This window comes from Dermacentor variabilis, chromosome 4, assembly GCF_050947875.1.
Source record: "Dermacentor variabilis isolate Ectoservices chromosome 4, ASM5094787v1, whole genome shotgun sequence".
NCBI lineage: Eukaryota > Metazoa > Arthropoda > Arachnida > Ixodida > Ixodidae > Dermacentor > Dermacentor variabilis.
In genome coordinates, this window is record NC_134571.1 from 140,643,784 (window position 1) to 140,669,757 (window position 25,974).

Below are 25,974 nucleotides of genomic sequence, written 5' to 3' on the forward strand. Positions count from 1 at the left end.
TTTAAAAGAAGCATTCCAGAGATTCCTAGAGCATTCCCTGATTCTCCTCTCTCGAACTTCTTGCCGCGGGCCGCAGCGTCCGAGTTGCTGCCGGCCCGTAATGACTGTACGACTGTTCATTGACGTCTCAATGTATATAATGTAAAATAAACCTCCCAGGTATTTTTCATCTCGAAGTCCGTCCTTCAACCCCTACAACGTGTAGTAAAATGCAAGTCAACGAGATAACTGATAACGCTGAAAGTCGGGATGAAGATTGAACACATCCGGCCACTAGATAGTCCTAAACTTTCATGTTTAATTTTATTTTAGGGTAAACCATTTTTGGGTGTACACAGGCGGTTCTAACTTGCACAATCTGAACGAAAGTGATTTTGTCGGCTTACATGTCTATGCTATTATATGTATGTGCTCGTGCCACTTGATCAAACAGTAGGTTATGCAGGTTCGTAAGGAAGCCGTTGGCGATAATAACGGCCCATAAAAGGCTGCTATGCTTATGTTTGTGCAGGCTATAGAATGAGGGGTTCAAGAGCAAATTGTGGACATAACTGGTTCACGCGGCTTGTTTTCACGCCGCTTTACAATCAATGCCGAAGGAAATAGTGGATATAGAACTCACAAAAAGGTTTTTGCTCGCACTTTTATTTGAGGGTGTCAAAAAGTGGCACTAAGAAGAATGTTGACAGATTTCAAAATTGGTCCTTTACAAGTACATATATGTATAGTCCAAAGTTCGACGAAAACCCGTCAGGCGAGGGCGGTGAATTGATGCATGCGAACCGGCATTCACCTAATGTTCAAAAGGAAATGAAAAATATCTAGACATAAATAAACATAATCTCCCCGAGATATAGATGCTCACTTTGTGCCATCTATCACATAAGTAAGCGGCCACTGTTGCGCTCATCATCATTGTGAACAAGGCACCTGTAGCGGTCTCAAAACACCATTATATGCTTTATTTCCTTTTCAACTTTGCGAGTGCCGGTTTATTTGAAAAAATATATGTCTGTAAAAAGAGTCCGGATTTCTTGGTGAAAAGATCTGCTAAAAGAAGCCTCAGTAAGCGTAACACACGAAGGAGAAGATGGTAGTAGTGGTGATGTCTACTAGGTGCTTAGAAAAAGCGGCAACCTCAATTTCTGCGGCTTGATGAAACAGTTTCGAGCGAAGTAGAAAGATTTGGCTCTGCCCTCGTACTTTTATCAATCAATAACCGCTGCCTATAATTGTGAATATTTTTCGCGGTGATGAGAAGAGATACATGCGAATTTATGGGATCAACTTCGGAAGTTGCATAGAACACCTTCCGAAGAACCTTTCGTTCAGATTCCCCGGGCTCAAATATACCTATAGGTAGCGCAGAAAAGTATTGCTTTTTAGGCAAACGCTCAACGAAATTTGAATGAAATTTGTTACATAAGATGCTGAATTCAAGTGTTAAAAGAAACAATTATTTCGCCTACGTTTATAACATTTTATTCCTGAAACTAAGCGAAATTGTGAAATCTTGAAAATTTTAAGGAAGGACCTTGACGTCACAATACTGACTAAGCACAAACAGAATGTTGACCCCCACGGTTTCATTAAGGTGCACACAGACCAAATGTGTGGATAATATTGCGTTTCCCGGAAACCTTTCTGGCCAAAGAACACACCATCGTTGGAAATTAACGCTTTGAAACGAATAATAAAGAAAGATGCTGACGAACAGTCTCAGCAATTGTCTAAGCTTAGAGTATCCTCCATACATGTTAGAAAAGTTTTCAAGCAGAAACGTTAAGCTGTTTTGCTTACATCAATTAAAAGATATATTGCACTGATTAAAAAAATGAAAATTTGTTATGACGTGAGTCCGGAAATTTCTCGAGGCCGTCCACGAAGCACCTAAACACTAATCTACACTTATTCCAGTTCTGAAGCGCAGTTTATCGCGCCACGTGTCCTTTTCGTACACTCAGTATCTTGCAAAAGGTGTACGTCCCTCGGCAAGCGCAAACAAAGAAAGCCACCAATTAACACAAGTTTGAAATTTGCGTGGAGCTTTTAAAACACGTAAAACTTGAAAATTGAGTTTTAAAGGTCGCTGAATTTTTTTTTTCGAATTATATGTTGATATTTGCGGTAGTCCTGAAGCGTAACTCTTTTTTGAATATATCATGAAAGTCAAAGGCTCAATTAAGACAAACTGAGTAATCTCCTGCAAAGCGCGTGAATCCACTACGATTTCACAATTCTGCCCAAGCGTGACCTTTGGCCGTGCCAAATATCACCATCAACGTTTAGCGCGCTAGCTACAGTGGTCCTTGAAGTGAATTTTCATCCATGATTGGAGGGGACAGTCTGCGTCACGTCTGGTTGCAATGCGAGCTTGACTGTAGTAAAACACTTCGCGTTGTCATGGAAATTAAATTGGCTGTGCAGGCTTTTGTGCTAACCGCCGGCTCGCACCGCCTACTACGTCGACAAACAGTATCGTCGCGAAATGATAGTTGCGAATGCATCTAAGTGCTGTATGGGCTTGACGTACCCATGTCCTGAGCATGAAGCTTGCCAAAGCAACTCCGACTTCAGCCAGGGTTAGGACTGCGAAGATGATGTCCAACTGCAGGAAGAGATATCACGGGTAAGGGTCAATGATTTAAAAAAAAATATGCGTGCTTGAAATCGCTCCGTCCGCGACCTGCTTGGTCAAACCAAGTGTCTAGAGGTTTCACGTAGGCTTTTCTAGGGAAATAACGGTTTTAATCATCATTATCATCATCATCATTACCATAGTTTGTCTATGTCTACTTCTAGGATGAAGGCGTCTGCCAGTGATCTCCAATTTCAGCTGCCTGGCGCCAGCTGACCTGCGAATGCTTGCGAATTTTCCAATTTAATAATATCAGCCAATTTTCTGACCGTCCTCGACTGCGCTTCTCTTGGCGCCCATCCTGTAACAAGTAGACCACCAGTTGTCGACAGTACGCGTTAGACTACCGAATTGCCCCATTTTCTTTCTCTTAAACGTCAACTGGAATGTCGACTGCTCCCGTTTGCTCTCTAGCCCACACCACTGTCTCCCTGTTTCTTAGCGTTATGCCTGGCATTTTTCGTTTCATTGGTCGTTGCACGGTCCCTAACTTCTCAGGCTTCTTTGTTACTTCCGGTAGAATCGAATGTTTGCACACTTTCTTTTTCGAGAATTGCGGTAAACGCACGTTCATGACTTCGGAATGCCTGCCGTACGCGCTCCAACCCATTTTTAACTTTTCATGTAAATTTTCTTCTATTAATTATGGTGCACTGCGAGTAATTGGCCTAGATAAACGTATTCTTGCGTGTACTTAGAGGCTGACTGCCAATCACGAATTATTGCTCTCGAAAATAAACGTATTGCAATTCAATTCCGAAGGTTTCTCAACCCATTCTGGCCGAGAGTAGATTTCCGGTAACCAAATTGAGATGCCATACAGAACCTCAGATCGAGAATCAGTCTCGTTGTCGAATTACCAACACGCACGCAATCAAACTTATTAAAATCTACTGCACTGGTGAGCCGAATTCATTAGTGTTGTTAACATGTTGTCGCTTCATGACCCCCGGCTAAACTTTTGGAAGCGGATGGGCATGGTTGCTTTCCAATCGAAATAGTTACGGCCCTTCACTAGCGGCCGATCCTCGAGCTGTATAGTTTCGTTATGATGTAATAGCAGCGTCTGCTAGAATCCGCCTGAGTGAAGATGTCCTTTCCAAGCAAGACCTCATCGCACGACTCATAGGGGAGTGTTCCTGAAGCAGAGTGACTAGTTCTGTTGAGTCATATGATAAGAAGCCAACAAACACTGACATTAAGAACAACACAGGGGGAATTACTTGTGCTTAATAAATGAAATAAAACAACGATAAATTAATGGAAATTAAAGCGTATGAAAAAACAACTTGCCGCAGGTGGGAACCTAACCCACAACCTTCGCATTTCGCGTGCGATGCTCTACCAATTGAGCTACCGCGGCGCCGTTTCTTCAGCCACTTTCTTGGGTATTTATGTGTCCTAGTAGAACCCTGGGAGTGTTTGCCAGCGCCGCCGCTCATAGACCTTGGCGGTGGACGTGGACGTGGTTCAGCCATCATCTGATTTATGGGAAATACACGGGTTGGCATAAACCTCATCCTTCTGCCTTGAAATGGCTTCGTGGCTTTTTAGGCTCGTGATTTTCAAGAAAGTACTGCCTAATAAACAAATTATCACTACTAAAATTACCCAATGGCAGGATTCAAACACGGGACCTCTAGCACATAAGCCAGATATTGAAATCATTACGCCACGAACGCATGCATCGAGAGGGGACGCGAAACGCCTTTACGAATTCATCGCGCGCAAGCCATTGTCTTCGGTCGCTTGGCGCGTTTCGATTTGGCCAGCTCGACAGGCTGAATCGTCGCAATTAGTAGCGATTGTGCGTGTTCGCAGCTTCTGCTCTTCGAAGAGTATAGATTTCTATGAAGCATAAGAAGCTTCATAAACAAAGCCACAAGAACGTCTGAATGCGCAAGCACGAAGGTCCGACAAGTTCATGTACGTCTCTTATGGAGGAAGGAAAAATGTAGGAGGCAGCATTATGTGTCGCAGCCAGCCCGGTTGGCAAGCGAACACTCTGTCAGGCCACAGTGGTGGCCCAACACGTGAACTCTTGCATCGGGATCACGGAGCAAGAATCGAGATTTGCTGAGATGTTTGGTTCCCAGTATAGCTATGCCACTAGTTTTTATTCAGTGCGCGTTTGTGCGGCTGTCCTGCCGTGACTCTCTACCTGCAGAGCGGGAACACTAAAACCAACCGCGCACTTTGAAGTGCGATCCCGTGTTTGGCCGACAGGTTTGGCGTCAATCGCGGTGCGATATGCTTCCCCCTGTCTTTGTCCTTCCTTGACATCCAGTAAAATATGTTAACAATAATTGGTTTACAGATGGGAATATTCTATGCAGCGGTATCTCGTGGTGATTTCAGCCATGTGTGACGGCAGATGTATAGTTTCTTCGTCGCGAGGCCCGAGAGTGAAATAGGCAGGAAACACGTCTTAATGTCGTTGCGGCTGACTAGTTATTAGGCGACAACATTTTCTGACTTCGTAGAAAAACAGATGCGAGAAGGAAATTCTGGTCGCTGAAAAGATTGTGCTACCAGTACAAAGTTTCTACTGAAAAACAAAATCTTATCAAATAGCTGCAGTTTTCAACAAGAGAGAGAGAGGGAAAAAGATCGAATCGAAGAAAAGGCATGCACAAAAATTAGGAATAGTAAATCCGGTTTTATCTTGTTAAGACAGCAGACCTCCATATGTCTGTACTTTTCAGAACAGAATCATGAGTGTTCTCAGCCAGTAGTACATAAAGCTGCTGGGTTAATATAGAGCCTGGATGATGATGGTGAACTTGCGTGGCAAATCTTCATTCTGCTATAAAGTATGAAGAGTAGACTGTATTTGAACCTGCTGATTGTCTATAGGTTCGACGCTGTTTAAGTACGCGCCTTGCCAAGATACTCTGGGACATTTTCAGGGACACAAACACATTGAGTGCTAATATTACTTATATGTAACTTTAAAAAAGTGCTAGCTAGAATTTAACCATGACAGCTCATTTGCCGTAAGAAACGTTGTTCAAGTAAACAACATAACTATACGTAAAGATATGTCAAGAGAGGACCCAAGAAAAATCCGAGCACAGCGAATGTTGGTACGTCAGTCAAACGGAGCTAGCACCAAACCGCGGCGCAACGATAACCAAACGAAACTATGACGGAGGGGGGGGGGGTAGTGGCTTTGTGGGAAACACTTACCGTTATGTGGGCACTCAAATCCAGCAGCAAATTCAGGATACCAAGAACGCCGGCCAAGGTGCACATGAAACCTAGCACCATGGTTGTGGCGGCCAGTCCCACCAGGTATTCCCGTCGCCCTTCCAGTTCCCAGTCCCGTCTTTCCACGATGCCAAGCACTTGGAGTCGTTCTCGAAGGCAGTACCCGAGCACGGCCACCAACAAACCGCTTCCCTGCATTGGTAATGAAGAACACACGCTTTGAGAAAAGGAAACGCCTGTTATCATTCTCAGCCCAAGTCTGCCACTTGAAATGAAGTTTCTCCGAGGGATCGCCTTCTGCCGCTGCCTCGAGTCCGCCTAATTTAATGAATCCATTTAAATGCCCTACCAACCTGTCATGCATAAAGGTATCGTGCTTTAGACAAGGAGGGCGTTGTCGCTTATAGTGTGAAAAAACAGTGCAGAAAACTTGCGGGTGCGCAAGCAAAGCAAAAATGGCCGACAAACATTGATTCTACCATTGAAGATTGCACCGCTCTGAACAGTAATATACAGGCAGAAACTTTCAAAAGTATGCCCCAAATAACAGGCCTTTTCTTCGAACATGGAGCATATCAGTTCTCATAATTGTACTCCCACAGAACCGTGCCAGTGTCTCATTCAATGAGCTCGGCTACCCTTTCTTTACCTGTACCAAAACTGACGGTAGCTGCGTCGCGTATTCTTGCCGTGATGTTCCGCAGCTGGAAGTGCTCACATAAGCGATAGTGACATGCCTTTTTCAGTGATGATCTCAAAGTTTCGGAATGTCGTACAGAAGACGATGCGCCACTGGTTTCCAGATAAGCACAAAGAAAGAGAAATTTGCGGAGGTACTCGACGAGAAAGCGCTGCTCGTGCGCATAATGGGAAAAGGTCGTTGCTTTCGGTTTGCAAGGAGGTACACCACGGCGGTAGGAATGGGCCCGTAATACCTGGGCCCGTATTTACAAAAAGTTCTTTCTCTGTCTTCTGACTACCATCTGTCTGTAAGAGCAGATGGTAGTCAACCGTGAAGTTGAGCGTACTGCTAGCGAAGGCGGCCGGCCAATGGCAAACACTCAAGAAAGAAAAAGAAAATTACACGGTCTCATAAGATCTCTCGTAAGAGGTGAACGGCGAAAGCCTGCTCATCATACCCTTATCATCCGCCTCTTTCTCTTTGCGTCTTCTCTTTCCATTCTTACAGCTCATTTCAGTCATTATTAGTAATTATTATTAGTAATTACTGGTCATTAGCATTTTTAGTAATCCAAATGAATTGTAGTCGTTACAAGTTGTCTTTAGACATATTGGTAATTTCGTAGTCATTACTAGTCATTGCAACTAATTTCATTCACTATTAGTCACTACTGCTCCCTACTAAGCATCTTCGATCATTTGTAATCAATTGTGGTCATTACAAGCCGTCGTTAGACATGTTGGTCATATCATGGTCATTAGTAGTCATTACAAGCCATTTCAGTGATTATTAGTAATTACTGGTAATTAGTAAACATTTTTACTCATTGCTAATGAATAGTAGTCGTTACAAGTTGTTAGCCGCATTGGCCATCTTATAGTCATTACTAGTCATTTCAGTCATTATTAGTCATTACTGCTCATGACAAGCATTTTAGTGATTTGTAATCAATTGTGGTCATTGCAAGCCGTCGTTAGACATATTGTCCATTTCGTAGTCATTAGTAGTCATTACAACTCATTTCAGTCATTAGTCATTACTGCTAATAGCGAAGCATTTTTAGTCCTTTGTAACCAATTGTGGTCATTGCAAGCCATCGTTAAGCTGGAACCGCATGGCGCGTTTTTCGCGAGCGAAAAACGCGACGGGCGGCAAACGCCCGCGTTGCCGCCGACGCGCGAGCACCCGTACGAAAAAAAGGAGCGGCGCTTTCGCGCCGCGTTTTCCGGGTTGCCAGACAACATAACTCTCAACGACATGTATTGTCTCTGTAACCGCATATATAAAATGCCCTTAAACTTACAGAACACTACAATAAAAATAATCTGAGTGTAACTAGACAGCGACATTTCTTTCCGAAGTGTATTTATCAAGCTTAATTTCAAGCAGCAATATCGTGTGCGAAACTGCGACTATGTACCTTCCGCATGCTGAGAGGCCGGTGCTTGTTTACAACTTCACATATAAAAAGGAGGGTCGGCCGCTTACTACCGAGCAGAAGAGGCGATCGCTACTATTAAGGGGGATGCTCATACTGAAGCAAGAAAAAATGCGGGTCAGGAGGTACATGTGGGTGCGGCCTGCCTGGTTGAGAAGAGAGCGAGCACCATACACTGGTAATATTATTAGCAAATTGTCTTGCCAGTATTAGCGATGAGACGCGACGCTTCTCCTCTTTAGTTATTAGGGCCTCGTTGAAGGTTGCTTTCTTCATTTTAGGTGAACACGATGCGCGAACCAACACGATGCGCGAACGAAATCACGGTAGCACACGTTTTCGTTGACGCGCGCGCCAGTTCTGCCGAGAAAAAAAAAATTCCGCCAAGGAGGTTCCGTCGAGATGCGCAGAGAGCAGGGCCATCTGGTGGCAAAAAAAGAACCAAAATGCCACGTGACCAAATGCCACGTGACTTACTTGAACTCTGATTGGTGGACGCGCCGCGCGACGCGATTTTTTCTACTCCGAGCAGCAGCACGCGGCGGCGCGATTTCGTGACGGAACATGCTGGGCACGCGTCAAAATGACGCGCGCGTCCCACCATCCGCGCGTCAATCGCGCCTGAAATCGCGCCATGCGGTTCCGCCTTTAGACATATCCATGTTTTCGTAGTCATTAGTAGTCATTACATGTCATTAGCAGTCATATTATTCATTGCTACTCATTAGTCATTAATAGCCATTATTAGTCATTAACCTCTGCCAATCTCTATTATAACGTTATGACTCACTTTAACGGCCACTATCAATCATTTTTCATTCATCAATCTGTGTTCATATGGCGTGATGACGCTTCGGCGGACACTCCGGCGGTCAGGTCTGATGACAAACTTCGCCATGAGCCTAGAAAGGCTTTCGCCTTATTACACAATCGAGACAATATGGAGATTGAGCGCATCCCGCTCTTTTGTAACTTTTGTAAAGGCTATTGTAACTTGTATTGTTCCTGAGGGCTTAATCGGAAGTCTTCTGGGAAGCCTGTTTGCAAGCATAAAAAAGGGTATATTCAGCATGTTCAGCATGCTTCAAAAGCCCGAATCAACATATCTTTTACATGGTGGCAGAGAGAATCAGATAACTTTAGAGGGAAAAAATTTGGAACAGTTTTGAAGAACAAAGAAATTCAGATGCCATTTTTTATGCGACATCCAATTGCTAAAAAAATGCGCGTTTGATGCCCACTTGCCCATCGCCTTTATTTCCTCTAAGTTGCACGAATCCTGTGGTGCCGGCCACCTTCGTTGCAGTGCTATTTTAGCAGTCCTTACGTGTCACGTAACGCTCTAGCGTGTCCCCAGCGTCAATCTCAGCAGACGGCACGTGAGCAGGGGCTGCCATCCCTTTTGAAGCAGCGTACGGAGACAAACTATGACTCTGCTAGGCCGCCCAAGAGCGTACTTACTACCTACAGCCCCATAGCACTTAATAAATACCGAGTCTGCGCGTTCTGTAGGCGCGTCTGTACCGCGCATTGAGTTGACGTGTGGTAAAGAAAGTTTCCTGGGCACAAACTTCGACGCAATCCTTACTTGAACTGCAACGTTGTAGGCGACCAGTACAGTGCGGTGGTGTTCACATTTGTGTCTGTTCGCGCGTATGGTTTCATAATTGAAAGTGCTAAAGCTTGCTCAGCAGAGCACGGAAAGCGCAGTTCAGCACGTGGTAAACGTCTGAATGCCAGTGCTGTCGTTGACGGGAGTGCGCCGAGTTATTATAGGCCTTCCCTTTCTTCATACCAACGATCGCCTGCGGTGGCACTGCAGGTATTGATATACTGGCGAAGACCGGTGGTCGTGGCGCCAACGCTTAGGAGCTGGCATTTCGCGGCAACGAAAGCGATCGCCTGCTTCCTTTTTGCAACCGATTGCGCGCAAGGAAGCTGCTTGAAGCACACTTACCAGGGACACGGTGTGCGCAGACAGCTTGAGACAATGTCCTCTCTTCTTTACATGTTGGGTCAACATTTTTTCGAGGGACGGCATGAGTCTCGGCGCCTGGGCGAGCTGATCGAACTTACAACGGGCTACTTCTTCTGGACCGCACAAAGCAGGACCGCGGCCCGCGGCTCCATTGTATCCGAAGGCGCACTGGGATTGATTTGCTGCGATAGGTTTCCACTCTACGGCCTCCTTTCCCATGAAGCCCTTGCTACGTTTTCAGTTACCTTCCAATCTCACTTGGTCCCAGCGGCCATGTAGATAAGCCTGCGACTGCGAATTGAGCTGTATCGCATCCAGTCTTCAAACGATGATTATCGAAGCGCGCAAAAAGCGAAAAAAAAAATATAATGAAAGAAATGGTAAAGCGCGAACACGCATGACGCTAAAATATTTGTCATTCTGCCTCCATAAAGGTATAATCGTTGTGTGCTTTAGGAATAAAATGGAGTTGGAAAGTTTTCTTAACTGGAAGTTTGCAGTTTACAGAAGACGAGTAAAACGTATCGATTGTAGCAGCGAACCTCTGTTTTACCTAGATTCACTTTAACGTTCCTTTTTTGCCTAACGTAAAGCCTCTTTGTGCACCATTTGTTTAACCATACCATCTAAGGCATTCATACACGTGCAGCGAAGGAACGCAGCAGACCAATAAAGCAGTAAATATAACCTGTCCGTTGTGGCCTCCCCTTACACTTGACCTGGATACGCTCCTGCCCTGGGGGTCAAAATTAATCCAGTCGTCAACACGGCGTCTCTCATATTCAAACCTTCGTTTCGGTACTTAACATCCCAGGATTTAATTTTAATAATATCGCATTGGAGTGTCATGTCATGTCAACATGTGGCATGACATGTTGACATGACAACAGGCATGTCAGCAGGAAAAAAATTCACCTACTATTACGATATTCCCTAATGCGAAACTTGTGCGCAACTGTATACGTGTTTTCATTTCGCAACATGTTGGCTGGCGCTGACAATAGACAGTCTTAGAATAGGGGCCCCAAACGTTTTGGGGCCCGAAACAAGCAGCGTCCAAGCCACTGCGCATGCGCGAGACGCAAACTTCGTTCGGGTTTATCGTTGTGAACGCTATTTCACCGATCTAGCGGGATCCCAAATGGCGGCCCCAAGAGCTTTGCGTCAACAAACATGGCGGCACCCATCGAAGAGACGGCTCTAAACTAGCACCAAACTGGGTTTGATTCGCGGTAACGCGTGAGGTACGCAAGCTAGGAGAAGTGACTGCGGTTATCGCTTTCTCTCAACTAGCGTGTGTTATGAAGATTGAGTCATTTGACACCGCTGATTCCGAATTCAATTGTGGATTTTATGGCTCGTAGGCCTAACACGGCAAAGCTTGGCTGGTGAAGGCACGTAAAGTTGGTTTTGTTGCTCAAAACTAAGCGCTACTAATTGTTTGCTGCTTGAAGAATAACCTCTAAATTGTAATGAAACGCGAATACACGCAAATCAAAATTACTATTCCTATCATAAAATGGTATATTTTATTTATTTATTTCTAATAGTTTTTCTTTGACGCCGTAGTGGCGCTGTCAGCGCAAGACGCTATCCGCAAATGCAAAACCCTATTCTAAAGGTCTTCACACCTGCGTTCCCCAACGCTAAGACCCGCAAAGCTCTATGGGGTCCCAAAATATTGGGGTTATTCCTATTCTAAAACTCTCTAATGTCTCGTACGGCACATAGCAAACGGAGCGAAGACTGGCGCGATGACTGCCTCGCTAGCCGGGAGATCGCGAGACGCAGTTCATGGGTGACGCGTGGGCGTGATTTACAGCCGCCGCTGCAGATAGACATCCGCTCATGCAGCGCTTTGTTTCCATATATGGTATAGGGTTGACGCGCTCGCCGCATGCCATCGGTAAACAGACTGCGGCACGCTACTATGGCGCCATCTCGTAGCGGTCGTCGCCGCAGAGCCCGTCTTGCGCGGCACTACGCTTTCCTCCTCACACTTTGACCATACTCTCCTCCTCTGCTTTCCTCCTCGCGCTCTCTTTGCTATCGCCGTATTTCAGCCCACGCTGCGCTCCGCGTTCGCTCTTTGGTCCTTCGTTGGGCTCGTTCACTCGATTACGCCGAGGGAGGCTTAGTCACGCAGACGCTCAATGCAGGAATGGGCGCTTAGGAGCTGCGCTCTAAAGAAGCTAAAGACATACAATAACAACACAAAGAATGTTAAGAAGGAAAAGAGCTCCGCAATGAATGGCTTTCTTAGTTCACTAAGTGAAAATATTGTTAATGTGAACATGAACTTCGCCAATTACTGCATGATCAGCAATATTAAGGCATCTGGCTTCCTAGTTTATGTGGCAGTTTTATACCCGCGACAAGAATAGTTATGCATCCTTATTCAAGAGCTGAGTGGATTTGACCGCGAATCTTGATGCTAAACCTATGTTCCTAATTGTGCTGGCATAGTAATGCCGGTCCTATTTTGCCAGAGCTTTGAACGGGTACAGACAGAATAAATTGAAGCACTACGCTCAGAAGCCACACGTAAATCATAACACATACACTTGGAATGAACCGGAATGAAGGGGAGGTATTTTGACATCACTTCTGAACAGTGTTTCAAAACGCTAGAGATGTTTTACTGTGTGGTTTCGTGACTTTGCATTTATAAATATTTTAAGACGCTTTCTCATATGATGAATAGAAGATACTGAAAATGCATGGGCCTCCGGCAACACTTGTCGGGTTGCCTGTTTTTCCAAGGACGCACTTGGGATGCGCATGTATGCTGAGAGGGCCATTTAAAGCCTCCAAAATGCAATAATCGCCTTCATCGTCCAGCGATTTCCAACAAGTGGACCACACTGCGCTGCCACGAGTAAACAAAGCCATCTCGCACGCGCAGACATAAAAATCTGCAAGCTTTTTGTTTCTCCCGCCTGTTCGTACGGACCGATAGACTTAAGAGGCATGCTGCTTTGAAAAGAAAACCTGCGCCCCGCATCCTTTTGCAGCAACTTGCGCGCTGTACCGAGCTGTGAGCCGTGGAAAGTTGGTCACTCGCTCTTCAGTTTTCGCGGCAAACTTCTAAAACAGCTGTTGTCGGTTGTGGCCTCTCGGTTCGCGCGTGGAGCGTGCGATCTGAAACCGTGCAAGGTGGAATGCGCGCGCATGCGCCAGCAGGACAAGGCGGAGACGGCCAGGCCGGTTATGCGCGCGCATGCGCATGCGCCATGCGCCTCGGGGTTCCGAGGCGGGGCATTGTCTCCGAGGAAAGGCAGAAGACGGTGGCGGATGGGTTGCAGCCGCCACCTTCCTGAGCAGGCCCACAGTTGCCTGCGTGTGCCTCGCGTTCTGCCCGACCTAACGGTAGTGGGGCTGATTCCATGTGTTGCTTTTTTCCGTTTCCCCAAAAGGTATCATGTGCCACTGGATTTGACCGGGTTGACGTTCGGCCTGGTTGCCGTGACGCAGTAGCAAACACAAAACGCTTTTTCATCCCCGTCGCTTCGATTGCTTTATATCTGTTACTGTACCACAGGATGGGGCGTAAATCTCGGTCTATCTCATTCCGCACTCTTTGTGGCGGGAAATATCTGATCGACGAAATTTAGTTCCAACAAGCGAGCTCTCAGGCCTATCTTGGGAAAGGTACATGGTTCGAGGACGCATGCGCAAACTGTTCCCCTCCCTCGCGTCCGCCAGACTCGCACACGCGCACGCACGCACGCACGCACGCACGCACGCGCGTGTACACACACACACACACACACACACACACACACACACACACACACACACACACACACACACACACACACACACGCACACACACACTGCAGGACATTGTTACAGTGACACACTTTGCAATTACGTGAACTTTTTGGTGGCTATGTCGCAAGAGATGTGGTAATATTCTGATTACCCGCCGTGGTTGCTCAGATGGTGTTGTGCTGCTGAGTACGAGGTCATGGGATCGAATCCCGGCCACGGCGGCCGCATTTCGATGGGGACGAAATGCAAAACACCCGTGTACTTAGATTTAGGTGCACGTTAAAGAACTCCAGGTGGTCAACAATTTCTGGAGTCCCCCACTACGGCTTGCCTCATAATCAGAAAGTTGTTTTCGCACGTAAAACGCCATAATTTTTAAAACTCTGATTCTCCTGTGCCATGCTTACGTCTGAGAGCTGATGGGCAGTGGGACCCTTATGTGCGTGTAAAACAAAACAAACTGAATTGAAACGGTTCAGACCACATTATTGCTGTACGTTTTACAGCGGAGCTGCCTATGGCTACCCTCCGCAAAAATCATGGCGGCGAACAAAAAACGCCTTGCGACAAAGCCAACTTTTACGAGAATGCTCTGTAGCTGAATCTTATGTAGGTATCTTGGAAGCAAATAATACCGAAATTGGTCGCTTAGACGACCCTATCATTGTGTCGATTTTAATTTACTTGTCATTATTAGTTAGTTCACAGTGAAGTTCTAAACGTTACAGATTTCTCGTCTGCTTTCAGCACAGGGGCATCTAGGGAAGGAGTAGGGTTACAGGAAATGGCTGTAGCTCTTCTTTTATGAAAACTGTCCCGAAACAAATTATCTTAGAATTATCCACGAAGGCGACTCTAACATTACGCCGAGTTTCATTTAGTTTTCGTCATTACGTTTAGTTCACAGTGAAGTTGTAAATATTGGGGAATTTCCGTCTGCTGTCAATACATGGGCTTCTACGGGACGGAAACGGACAACCCCTAGTTTGTCAGTTACAGTAAAACTCTAGTCCTTCGAAGTTTCATTAAGCTAATTAGATAGGAAATCTTCTCAATCGCGATTGACAAACAAAAATTTTTTTTTCGTACACTCCCTCGAACTGCGCCCCGGTCAACGCATACGGTCACTGATGTCGAGGCTTGGTTTAACGGCCACCTGCGTCTAAACGGCCCTCCGTCAGATGTGTCAACAACACATATGTCTTTAGAGCGGAGGCATAAAAACCCTTTGGTAGTCGCTGTGCGTATGAATGACGTAGTGCGTGACGTATGCACGCCTGAGATTTCTTTGTACTTCGCATTAACGACATACGCATAACTATATGTGTAGTTCCATACCAACGAAACTCTATGCTAACATAATTTATACCACCATAGCAGCTTCGCTGGTCAACCACCTTCACTGGGTGGAATGGCTCCTCATTTCTTTCTTTCTTTTTGATTGGGGACGCCCCAAACGAGGCGGGACAGGAAGCTACCTATACCTATAGATAAGTGTTTGGATTGCATTGATAAGATTCTTGATTTAGTTATCCAAATACACTTGCTCGGGGTGAAAGGGCTGCGATGAAGTGAAGGCTTCGCAGGTAAACGCGAAAGGCGATGCGTTTGCGTGTGTGTAGATGAATCATCTACTGATTTAACAACTCGTTGTGTATGCGTGTCGTGTTTCGCGGCTCCCGTGAACGAAGAGGCAGACCGTACTTAAAACGTGCTTTACTGCATGACAGCCACCAAAGGATGCAAGGAAGGAATGCGCAGCCCAGTCGCCCAGCGTTGCGGTCAGTGCTATACCCACATAGTGGGCGAGAGGGATGTAATCGCGATATGGGCCGCATGACGGAAGGGGGAAAGCGCTATCACGCGAGCACACGTGTACAGATACGCGAAAATGCGCTGCTTGGAAGTGGGTACGTGTATACTTGCGTGTGGCAAATAGGCTGCCGTGTGTCGAGATTGTGCTGCTTGAGTGAGAGAGTGAGTGAGTGAGTGAAGAACCTTTATTGCAGGTCCGGCGAGGACGCGAACTCGTCGCGCACCAGGCTAGTGCCACGTCGGGACCACCGGCCCGGTCGCGGGCAAGCCGGACAGCCAGGATTTGCTTTTCTAGAGCGGGGCTGCGCAGAAGCGCGTCCCACTCCTCCTTGATGAACTTGGGGCATGTCGACCCACACTCCCAGAGCGTGTGCGCTAGAGTGGTCATAACTCAATCAACTTAGCACCGCTATGACCGAACGCAAGGCACGTGACATATTCGTCTGAATGCAACGCGAGCGTCATGTAGAAATGTGCACGATGAACGCGGGGCATCTCAACTACTCTCATGCAAGACATGCGAGGCGCACAAGCAACAGGGAGCAAAAACTGCAATTACCGCTTCGTTGATCAATTTAACCGGTTTTACTGCACAATTTATTGTTTCCTTGTAATATTATTCATGGGGTTGTAGGGAAGCATAACAGTAGCTGTAATACCATGGAAACTAACTAATTTCTGTGATTTGAATTTGCACAAAAAGGGTATGTTGCATATTTGCAACAGTGTGCAAATAAAAAAGTTGAAAGTGAAATATAGACTTAGTGCGATTCACACTCAGATGTTTATTTACACGTGACAATCATTGGTGCACTTATGTTTTAGTGTGGAACAAACAGAAGCAATAGCACTTGCTTGTGCAGCACAGCTTGCTTCCACACTTCCTGCAGTACGTCATGCAGATTCCCGTGCAGCCAGGAAACAATGCAGTGTTTTTGCATTGTCGTCGAAATTTAGAACATAGACGCACGGACTTGGGGCTGTGAGCGTGACGACGCGATACGGCAGCGTACGGATGCACCGCATCCTTTTGAAAAAAATTAAATAAAGGAAATTCGACCAAAAAAACATCTTCCACACATATTGAACCGAAACTAACTTACACTCGTGGTTGTCGTCACTTCCGGAAAGGTCGCTGCTTTCACTACCAGAATTAATTGCTCGGCTATAAAAGCGTTTAACAGCCATTTCACTTTTCCGAAGAAAATAAACCACGTCCACGTTGTTGCATTTGCGCACCATAGCAACGTTCCGTCGCCAGGGACTAACTATACCGAGATAACAATGATTTCCTTTTCTAATGGACAGGGTCAGGAGGATATGGATCTTAGCGTAAGAACTTTTCTTGCGCTTTTTCTTGTGGACAAATACATTCACAATTGGCAAAACTTACCTGCATCGCTTCTCGCGGCCAGGCGCAGCCTCCGCCACGTTTGTTTTTGTGGAAGATGCGAAGGGTGAGCACAGATGGCAGCACAAGGCGACGCCTTTTTTTAGACGAATGTTGCGGAAATGCAACGACGTGCACGGGCAGCTCTAAACGAACTTTGCTTCTGTTTTTAACGCCACTCATCGGTATGTTGCGCAAATGCAACAAGGTGCAGTAAAGGGCCAAGCCTGCTGCGCCGAAGAACCGGAATTGCAAGGCAGGACCACGACACGAATGAAGAGCTAGGCAACGCCAAGACAAGACGAGTGAGCAAGGAACGCAGTACGCCGCCCGTGCCCGCTCCAGCTCATTTCCACCTCTACGCGGAAGGTCGTGGTTTCCTTCACGAGAAAGAAGTAACAGCAAGGGATGGGAAGACGCAAGCAAGCCAGAGAAATAGAAGATAGAAAAAGCCCGAGTGCTAACTGAGGATTTATTGCACGTCATTTGAAATATATACCACACCATAACAGCAAACGAAAGGAGAGAAAGAGAGAGAAATGAATGTTTATTTCTGGGTTAGCGACAGAGAAAAAAGGATCTCTCTTCGTCCCCAGGTGGCCGGCTTCCTCATTCCAGGAATCCGCGTGCTCTTGCTGCTACCTTGCTGCGGTCCACCAACTCTCGCTGGTCATCCAACCGAAAAAGAGAAGAATGTGGAAAGCCATGCTATCCTGCCTCCCTCACACCCCCCCCCCCCCCCCCTAGGAAAAGGAAGAAAAAAGAAGAAAAGAAGACACGATAAAGAGCGTCGCACAACCAGATCAACCGGGCAATACATAAAAAAAAGAACTCCTTTTGCCGACAATGCCACCGACGGGGCGCTATGTCTCGTCATTTTGGTCGACGTCTGTGTTTGGTTTGCGTTGAACTGTACAAGAAACAGTAGGTGTAGTAGGAGGCGTTTGTCGTTTTAGAAAGTTGGTCCGCTCAACAGATCAGTGCGGCAGCAACCCAAGGAACATGAGTTGAAAGAGTGACCAGACTGGCCTAGTAGCAGTGCACCGGAAAGTTTTGCAAAGTATTAAGATGGCGACATGAAGTCTGTGGGAAAGAGTGGGGTTGGTGTGAAGCTGACGTAGTGGATGAAAGCGGGTTGTTCTTTAAATGGACAACCCCCGGATCAGCGTAAGCGCCGTCGCTGCGTTATGCATAAGTGACATGACCCTGTGTCGTCGAGGTGCCGAAAAAAATATGCTGACGCTTGGTACCCTGGCACGTGTCGGTGGCGGTTAAAAAAAATTATAAGAATGAGAAAAGGAAAACAAGAAAAGAAGCGGGGGAGGGCAGGTGTACATGGAAGAACGGCTCGTATGGTTGATCTATGCGTAGACGCCTGGAAGCAAAATATGTAATTGAATATTAGGGGAGGAGCAGGGAAAGCTTTAAAAGGAGGAATAAATGTGCTTAAAAATTGAGGTTAGCTGGTGGCATAATGTGTTTTTGTGCATTCTCCAATGATATGAAAATTTCTGAAGTCGCAACTTTTAGGCGATTCCAAGTTACCACGTGCCAAATTAGTTCCGGTTGAGTTAGGCACCCAAACTTGTGCAAGAGGTATGTATAATTCCGTGGTAGAAGGAAAACCGGTGGGTTTCCGGTGGCCCAGGTACTTGAACAGAATACCTCCCACATATGAGGCTGATGTTCTGCCACAAGGTCCATGTACCCGTGTAAGGGCCGCGCCCCCAACTTGGCAGCCCAAAATTTGGAAGAAAAAAAATATCAACGGAGAAGCAATCGCGTTCAGTGCAGCGATGACGCGCGCGCGCATCGGAGAATTTTTATCACGCTGTGTACTTCCGCGTGCAGCTACTAGATGGCGAGAGCTGCCTCTTGACCTCTGATGCAATGGCACGTCCGACACCATTTTGAGTTTTGTGAAAAGTGCGGCTCTTGCACGAGTCTATACGGTATATCAAGTCATGCATGTGCTTCAAGTTCAAACGCATCTCTGAATGGGGGTGGGGGAGTTCATTTTTCGTACAGACATTTGATGACTGGCAGGATCAATCAGGGCCGGCGATATTCGAAGCACTCGTTTGTGTTTCGGAAAAAGTTTCATTGCAATAGCAATTCTACGGACATTCGAGGCACGTTTTCACCGTTGACTTTGTCGTGATGTCATGGTATCGAGGTGTAGCGACGCAGCAAGCGCGTGGAGTGTAAGGTTTCCAGAAAAGCTCAGTGCGTTTGGCCAAGAGGCCAAAGCGGCCAAGCTAAGTGGACGCAACCTTACGCTGCACTCAACCACCTCTACTGGAGGAGCGTCTTAAAGGACTGACCACTGGCCAGAATGTGTTGTGAGACGTTTATGGAAGTGAAATGACCACGATCTTTAGTTATAGAATCCAGCGTGCTGTTCGCAATTTGAGTAGGGAATACACTTATAAATTGGCAAAGGAAGTCTCAAAAACCAGTAAGTGGCGAGGCCTGGCGGTGATATCTTGGTACTTCGGATGCAGTCTATGACATTACTGTACGTAAGTTGGGCGTTAATAAGTACGACATAATTATTGCTCAAATTGCAGTTGCTAAATTACTAGACACTTACAATTTGTTCTATGCTTCGGAAATCAAAAGCACATGCGCGGCTGCGGCAACACGCTTAACATGGTATCGCATGTAAAAGCGTCGTTTCGTTATCCATCCGATTGATTTCGTTTTGACTGGTTAAACAGTGAACAGCTGGACAGAAAACCACGAGAACACGAAGCTATAATTATCGCAGAAGTACTTTAACACTCGAAAAAAACATGAATCGCAGGAACATCGAGTGGAGAAACGAAATAATACTTTCTCACAGTTACGGCCGCGCTTGTCGTCTGCCTCCCATTAATGCCGGCGTTTAATCGCCATCGCGCTCGCCTATCATCGATTTCAGCATGCTTCTAGCTCACGACTACATCGAAAAACTCGGATAAAAAATGTTCCACGGCGTTTTCCGCCTTACCCCTTCGCGATCAGACACTGACCGGTATGCTTTCTGTTGCATTAAAAAAAAAAAAATAGGTACCCTGAAAACTGGTTGTCACTCGCTCCAACTTCCACTCCTACAGGGTTAGTTTTGGGCGCACAACACATTAACGTTCATAGTGAGCAGCTGTGCGCATCCTACAGCGCATTGGTCTGAGCGGAACGAAAAGTAAACGGCGAGGTGAACTTATTCAATCCTTCCCATGGGCGCCGACGAAGGGCGGTGGTGCTTCTTCGGTCTCATCTCGTGCACCATCGAGATGCGACGGCAGCAACAGCGTCCGCGGTGCCCGCCCGTGAAGCGTGCCGCACAGGTGAGCCAGCCACACCACACCATCTGCCACGGACATGTGCTGGCCTATCCTGACTGCGAAGGATCTGCCTTCCTGGGCTACGGAGAGCAGTCGTTACACTAAACCACTGGATCCTTCCAAGAGGGACCCGCTGCCCACCACGGTAGAGTGATATGCGACAGCTTGCTGCTCTACCTATTAAGAACAATTAACCTAATTTAGGCACATCGCCGGAAAAGCCACGGCGGTTGGCTTGAAATATATAAATACTTTCTTTTTTTCTAACCATAAACACGGTTCCCTCATGTTTCTTTGTCCTCATCACGGCTCCTTTCTGACACGCCTTATGTGCAACGCTAAACACTGATCTCGGTTTCAATGCTTGGACTTCGAGGAAACCGCAAATTTTCGTTTTTTTTTAATCCTTACTCAAAAAGAGAATTCTTCACGACGGTGTTAGCTGGATATCAGTATTACTTAGAACAGCCTAGCCAAGTGAAGTTTGCTGAGATATTGCACCTACCTCATGAGGTGTACTTGACGGATCTTTAGAGCTTCCTTAAAGTTTTCATACCACCTTGGAAAATCGCCTAAAAAGCAGTTTTATATTTCTTTTGTGCTGTGTAGCTATTAACCGAAGTGCTAATAAATAACAAGGCTCTCGTAGAACACATTTTTCTCTTTGGGAAAGTGTAGGAAACTGGAAGCATTAGACAAGGATCAGATTTGCGGCATTTTCCGACGACGGCTATAGGGATTTCCCACGAGTACTGTTTCCCAACACTCCATATTTGCGTTAGCTGAGATTCGAAAATACATTGGAAACTAAATTATTTTGTGCATAATGGCAAGCACACGTGGAGCGCCAATCGCTGCTATCTCTTGAAGGCGCGACGTTCCGGAGGGATCGTGACTGTCGTGTTAACTCAGTGCAAGTTTTGGCTCCCTAATCACTTCTGATAGAAATATGCGTTGCTTTATTTTTCCAATAATTTTTCGACATTAGTTGTGGCACCGAATTGCAGCCCACTGTCAAGATGCTGTGAGCAGCGCTCGTTTCGTCTTTATCACGACATATTTATTAGCAGCGAATCGCAGATGGACAACTTCCCCGAAAAGACGCCAAGAAAGACGTGCGCGCAAATATCTTCCTGCAAACTGCAATAAAATGTATTCTAATTGCTGGTGGCTTGAACTCACATCACGCATCACTGGGCAGCCGTGAATAATCGTTTCTGTATTTTTTGTGTTCTGTTAAATTTCTTCCCGGACAGTTTCGATCTCTTCTAAACCTTCCATTTTCGAGTCCTGAGGAGAGAGAGAGAATTTATTAGAGCACAGTGGAAGATAATGCCCTGAGCTAGTATGCCCTAACTTGCTACTCTGCACAGGAAAAAGAAAGGAAACGGTACAAAAAAAAAAGAGTGATGTAACATGACGGTCTTTCTATTTTCTCTTAAGAGATTGAGGCATATGGGAGAAGCAGCGCTCACGTTCCAGTTTCTTTTTGTCTTGAGGTGGTATGCCCGCAACCATCTAGAAAGCTTCAAATGCGTTGTTTTGTTGACTGCCACTGATTTGAAGAATGTTTGCGGACCACTGTTGAGTCGCTGACTATTGGGAGCCATGAATGTATGATTCGCAATATTTGCTCTATTGGAGGCTTCGCCAAAGAAATCAGCATTCGAGGTGAAGGTGTGTAAAGACTACTTCTAGTAATTGTTGAAATGCGAAATAGTTACGGAACTGTAGGTGGCAGGAAACCGCGTGTAAACATACAATGCATAATCAGTCGTCCAGGAGTTCAAACAAGTTCTTTGCAGGAACGTTAAAACGCATGGTATCCAAGCCAAAAAATAACTACAGTGCTCGAGACTTCCATTATCTTTCGGAGTCAAATAACAAGCGCGCTTTCTTTTCGTTCATGGAATAAAAAGAAATTGCGACACGTAAACGTAGCCGTAGAGTTGCTAGTGCTACCATTCAGTCAAATTGCTGACTATTTTGACCTGATTGCGAAAGGGTTGGGTACTCTGTTCACGACCTCTCTTCTTCTCTTCGGTGGCTTGGCTCCATATATGCTTTCGAAATGATTTCTTCAGTAGAATTATTCTCGGTTGTTTCATGTTTACATGCCACAGCCGCAAGTTCCGTTGAAGTCACTACAAAGATGCTGGAAAATTTGTTTAGAGTCGTTCCTATCGTTTCGTTAACCACTGGTAATCGTTACATATCAAATGAAGGGATACTTAGTATGCGCACAATTTCTGAGGTGATTCTTCTGCTTGAACAAAGCGGGGAGTGCGGGCTAAGCAATACTCTGCCCATTTATAGGGTAATAAAAATGTTCTTGCACGCACGCACGATGAAGTGTGTTCTCGAAGGAGGATCGCCGAGCCCCTGAACCGCAGTTTGTCCATTGTACTGAGAAAAGCCAGCACTAGTCGATTTGGCATGCAGCGAGACATACTGATAATGATTTGCCGTATGTACATGTGTACTACCTACTTTGGACTCTGTATGTGTCGCATTCTGCGCGGAGGTCGCCTTGTAGGTAATCTGCGGCAAGTACAAAGAGTTGGCGAGTTGAGATGGCTGGTCGCTTCGTGGAGGCTGTCTTCCCGCGCGTCTGGTGTTGAAGGTCACGTAATCCCGAATTTTGGAGATTCGTTGAAAAGAGCGGCAGCACAAAGCATTATATCCCCTCTGTTTGTGCTCTTCATCACATCAGCGCTGAGAGAGCGAGTGTTCTCTTTTACCGAGTAAGGTCTGTTCATGTTCACCTGTGCGTGTGGGACACCATGCTTGTTAACTTATTTAGTAAGCGAATTGCATACTGAAATTTATAGGTCCAGGTGAAACTACAAACCTTAAAACAGTGGTTAGCAAGGCTTCTTGGTCCATGGACAAACTATTGCAAGCAGCGTGAGAACGGGACTAAGATTAAGGGAACACAGCACCTGCATAATGTGCTTCCTTAATATGAGTCCCGTTGTCGCGCTGTTTGCAATGGCAAGAACGTTACTTCGTGTAGTTTAGTTACTCATTTCCTATCGAAATCAATACATCGCTTTTCGGGAGAAAGTGTGACATTCTTGTACATGCTTCTCAATGAGAAGAAAAAGACAGAGAAAGAATATTCTCATTGCGTCTGAATTCATCTTTGCTTTCTTGGTCCCCGCACTTCACTCCGACATTCACGGCGGAATTCTTAGTCATAATTATAGATGTCTGCAAACTATACTTTTACATACCAACAGCAGTAGAAACAAACGATCCATTATAGTAGTGCTTCTCTCTGCAGTAAAATACGTTGTGGGGCTAGTTGGTGCATACCTTTGAAAAATGAAGCGCCAACGGTAACGGCACGCTAAGAAGGAAAAAGCACCTTGTCCTGCCTTTTTATTCCTTCTTAGTGTGCCGTTACCGTTGGCGCTTCATTTTTTGAAAGCTTCTCCCTGACTGCATCCAGTCACTCACATATGATAGTTCTTATACGGCGTGGCGCCTCGTCATTTGCGTGCATTACGTGTCGCATGGATGCCTGGACGCAAAATTCAATTTTTACAGTGGAGCTGTTAGAACCTCGTTAGGTTTCTCTTGACGTCTGCAGCTTTGCCGAACTGGGGAAGAGAGAGCTGAGAGAGAGTGAAAGCAGATTGTCAATATAGCATCGCGCAGCATAGCGACGCGGCGAGTGTGGGTCGAGCGTAGCGGTGGCGAAGGATCTGCGAGGCGGGGACACAGGTAGTGTGACGCCATTGCTCTCCGATAAAAACCCGCGCACTCGCTTCGGCGGATTTCACGAAGGAAGCAGGGTTCCTATAACGTAAAACTATTCCAATGTGTTTTTATTCCAATCTCCTGACGTCAAATTTGCGTTATCGCCTACGAATGAATCGGGCGGTCACCCACAGGATTGTCTCAACATACCAATCAAACGCTCTCCTCCTTCATAGGAGATCACTTTTGTTTACTTCAAAAACAATTAACATTGCCTACACTGAGCGGCTTGTCTCATCTAATTTGCTCACAAGAGGCAAGGAGCACACTCAAGTTGAGAGGAATTCGATGGGGCCGAGCCACTGCATTGAAAATCGATAACTGGATGAAGAGGGTGGTGCTGGCGTCTGTGATTGGTCCGCTTTCGCTTACTTAGCTTACGGTAGCCCGTCGACAATCGCGGCGGCATGCAACGTAAAAGGATCTTCAGCGAAGAAGAGTTGGCAGAACGAGGTTGTAAACGTGCCGAAAGTACTCGAAAACGTTACAGGGCCACACATAAAGTTTTATCACACGCAAATAAACCCATCCTCTCAGGCAAGCGCGAGGAGCTAATGCGGGAGCTATCGGCGGCAGCCTTCTATTGTTTCTTTCGGAACGGGGCAGCCTGCGGCTATTCAGAAGAAAATTGAGTTTTGTTCGGCGTATTAATGCATCTTTAACGCGTACACGTCACTTTGACGTCACGTCGCCTGACAGGCAGGTGAAGTGGGGTGGTACAAGAATGTTTTTCACCAATCGCGGAGGGCTGGTTGCAGAATTTGAACAGAAAAGCTTGGAATAGTTTTACGTTATAGCGCCCAGGTACACGGGGTGAGAGCTTACGTGTAGCAGAGCTAATGCGCGGCGGTCGCAGCTTCGTCGGGTCGGTGCAGCGTCTGTCACACGACATCGACGTATATGGCGTTCAAACGAATCGCTTCTGTTACTACGGGCGCCCCAAATACCGCGCCTCCCAGCCGAAACCACCCACAGAGGAAGACGGTATGGATTTTTCTGAAGCCTTAACTTCACTCAACTGGACTGGTCTACTGGCTCCACTGGCGATAGCAGAACCACTCATAATTTTATTTACCTGGTGCTAAGTTTGACTTCCCTTGCGCACATTATTTTTTCTATCTTCAGGCGATAGATTACATCACTTCGGTCATGTTTCCTAAGTACACACAGTAAGTGTGTACACGTCTCAGAAGACACACGTCTCACATATCTTAAATTAAGTACTAACGTGATAGCGTTAAGCTCCCCGTGTCGCAAGAAGATACGGCGTCGGCGTCCCGCGTCCTGCGGCGTACATAATATCGGCAAAAAAAGAATTTCGAACCATGCACACCCAACCGCTCTTCTATCACCAAAGTTGCTCATGCCTTCCCTTTTATTCCAAACAAAATTATTCCTCGGAATTTTCTGATGACAACCAACAAGCAGATGTCATGAAAAAAAAAAAACCGACAGCGCATACCTATTATGTTAGATCTTCTCAGACTGGAGTATGAAAGTGTGGAACAATAAAAGGAGATCAGGGGTGGTTTTCTTTAATAAGAGTCCACCTAGTGGACTGTCCATTTCAGCTGCAGCTGATTGGCTAGGGCCGCTCGTCTCCTTCTCGCTCGTACAGCTGCATCTAATCAGCAGCAGTCGAAATGGATAGTCTCCTAGGTGGACTCTTACAGAATACCCTCCCAGCTCACGGAAGAGGCCGCATTTCTACCAGAAAGCTCGCCTTATGCACAGCGTTCGCCGCTAGCCTTTCCCGGTAAACATTACGGTTACATAAGCTGCAGTTGTTTACGAGGCCTAAAAAGCAGCCAGGGATCTTTGAATGCTATCGCGTTCCACTCTGAAAGGCGAATCTTGAGCGTCTTCCAGTTTTAACCGGAGTACCAAACACGTACGTTTGAAGCTACATTGACGAGACGACAGTGTCGGGTAAGCCCCGCACACTTACAAACACAAAG

The 25,974-nt window shown here is 46.2% G+C and overlaps 1 protein-coding gene across 1 annotated transcript in view; it reads right to left on the minus strand.

Annotated features, from left to right (window-relative positions):
• Positions 1–25,974, minus strand: part of LOC142577985 (uncharacterized) — a 59,594-nt gene that overhangs the window by 15,033 nt on the left and 18,587 nt on the right. Inside the window, exons 3-4 of the mRNA XM_075687410.1 lie at positions 5,828–6,040; positions 2,534–2,608 (exon numbers count right to left, since the gene is read on the minus strand). Coding sequence (XP_075543525.1) covers positions 2,534–2,608; positions 5,828–5,908 — 156 coding nt within the window. The 5' untranslated portion in view covers positions 5,909–6,040. The remainder of the gene's footprint in view (positions 1–2,533; positions 2,609–5,827; positions 6,041–25,974) is intronic.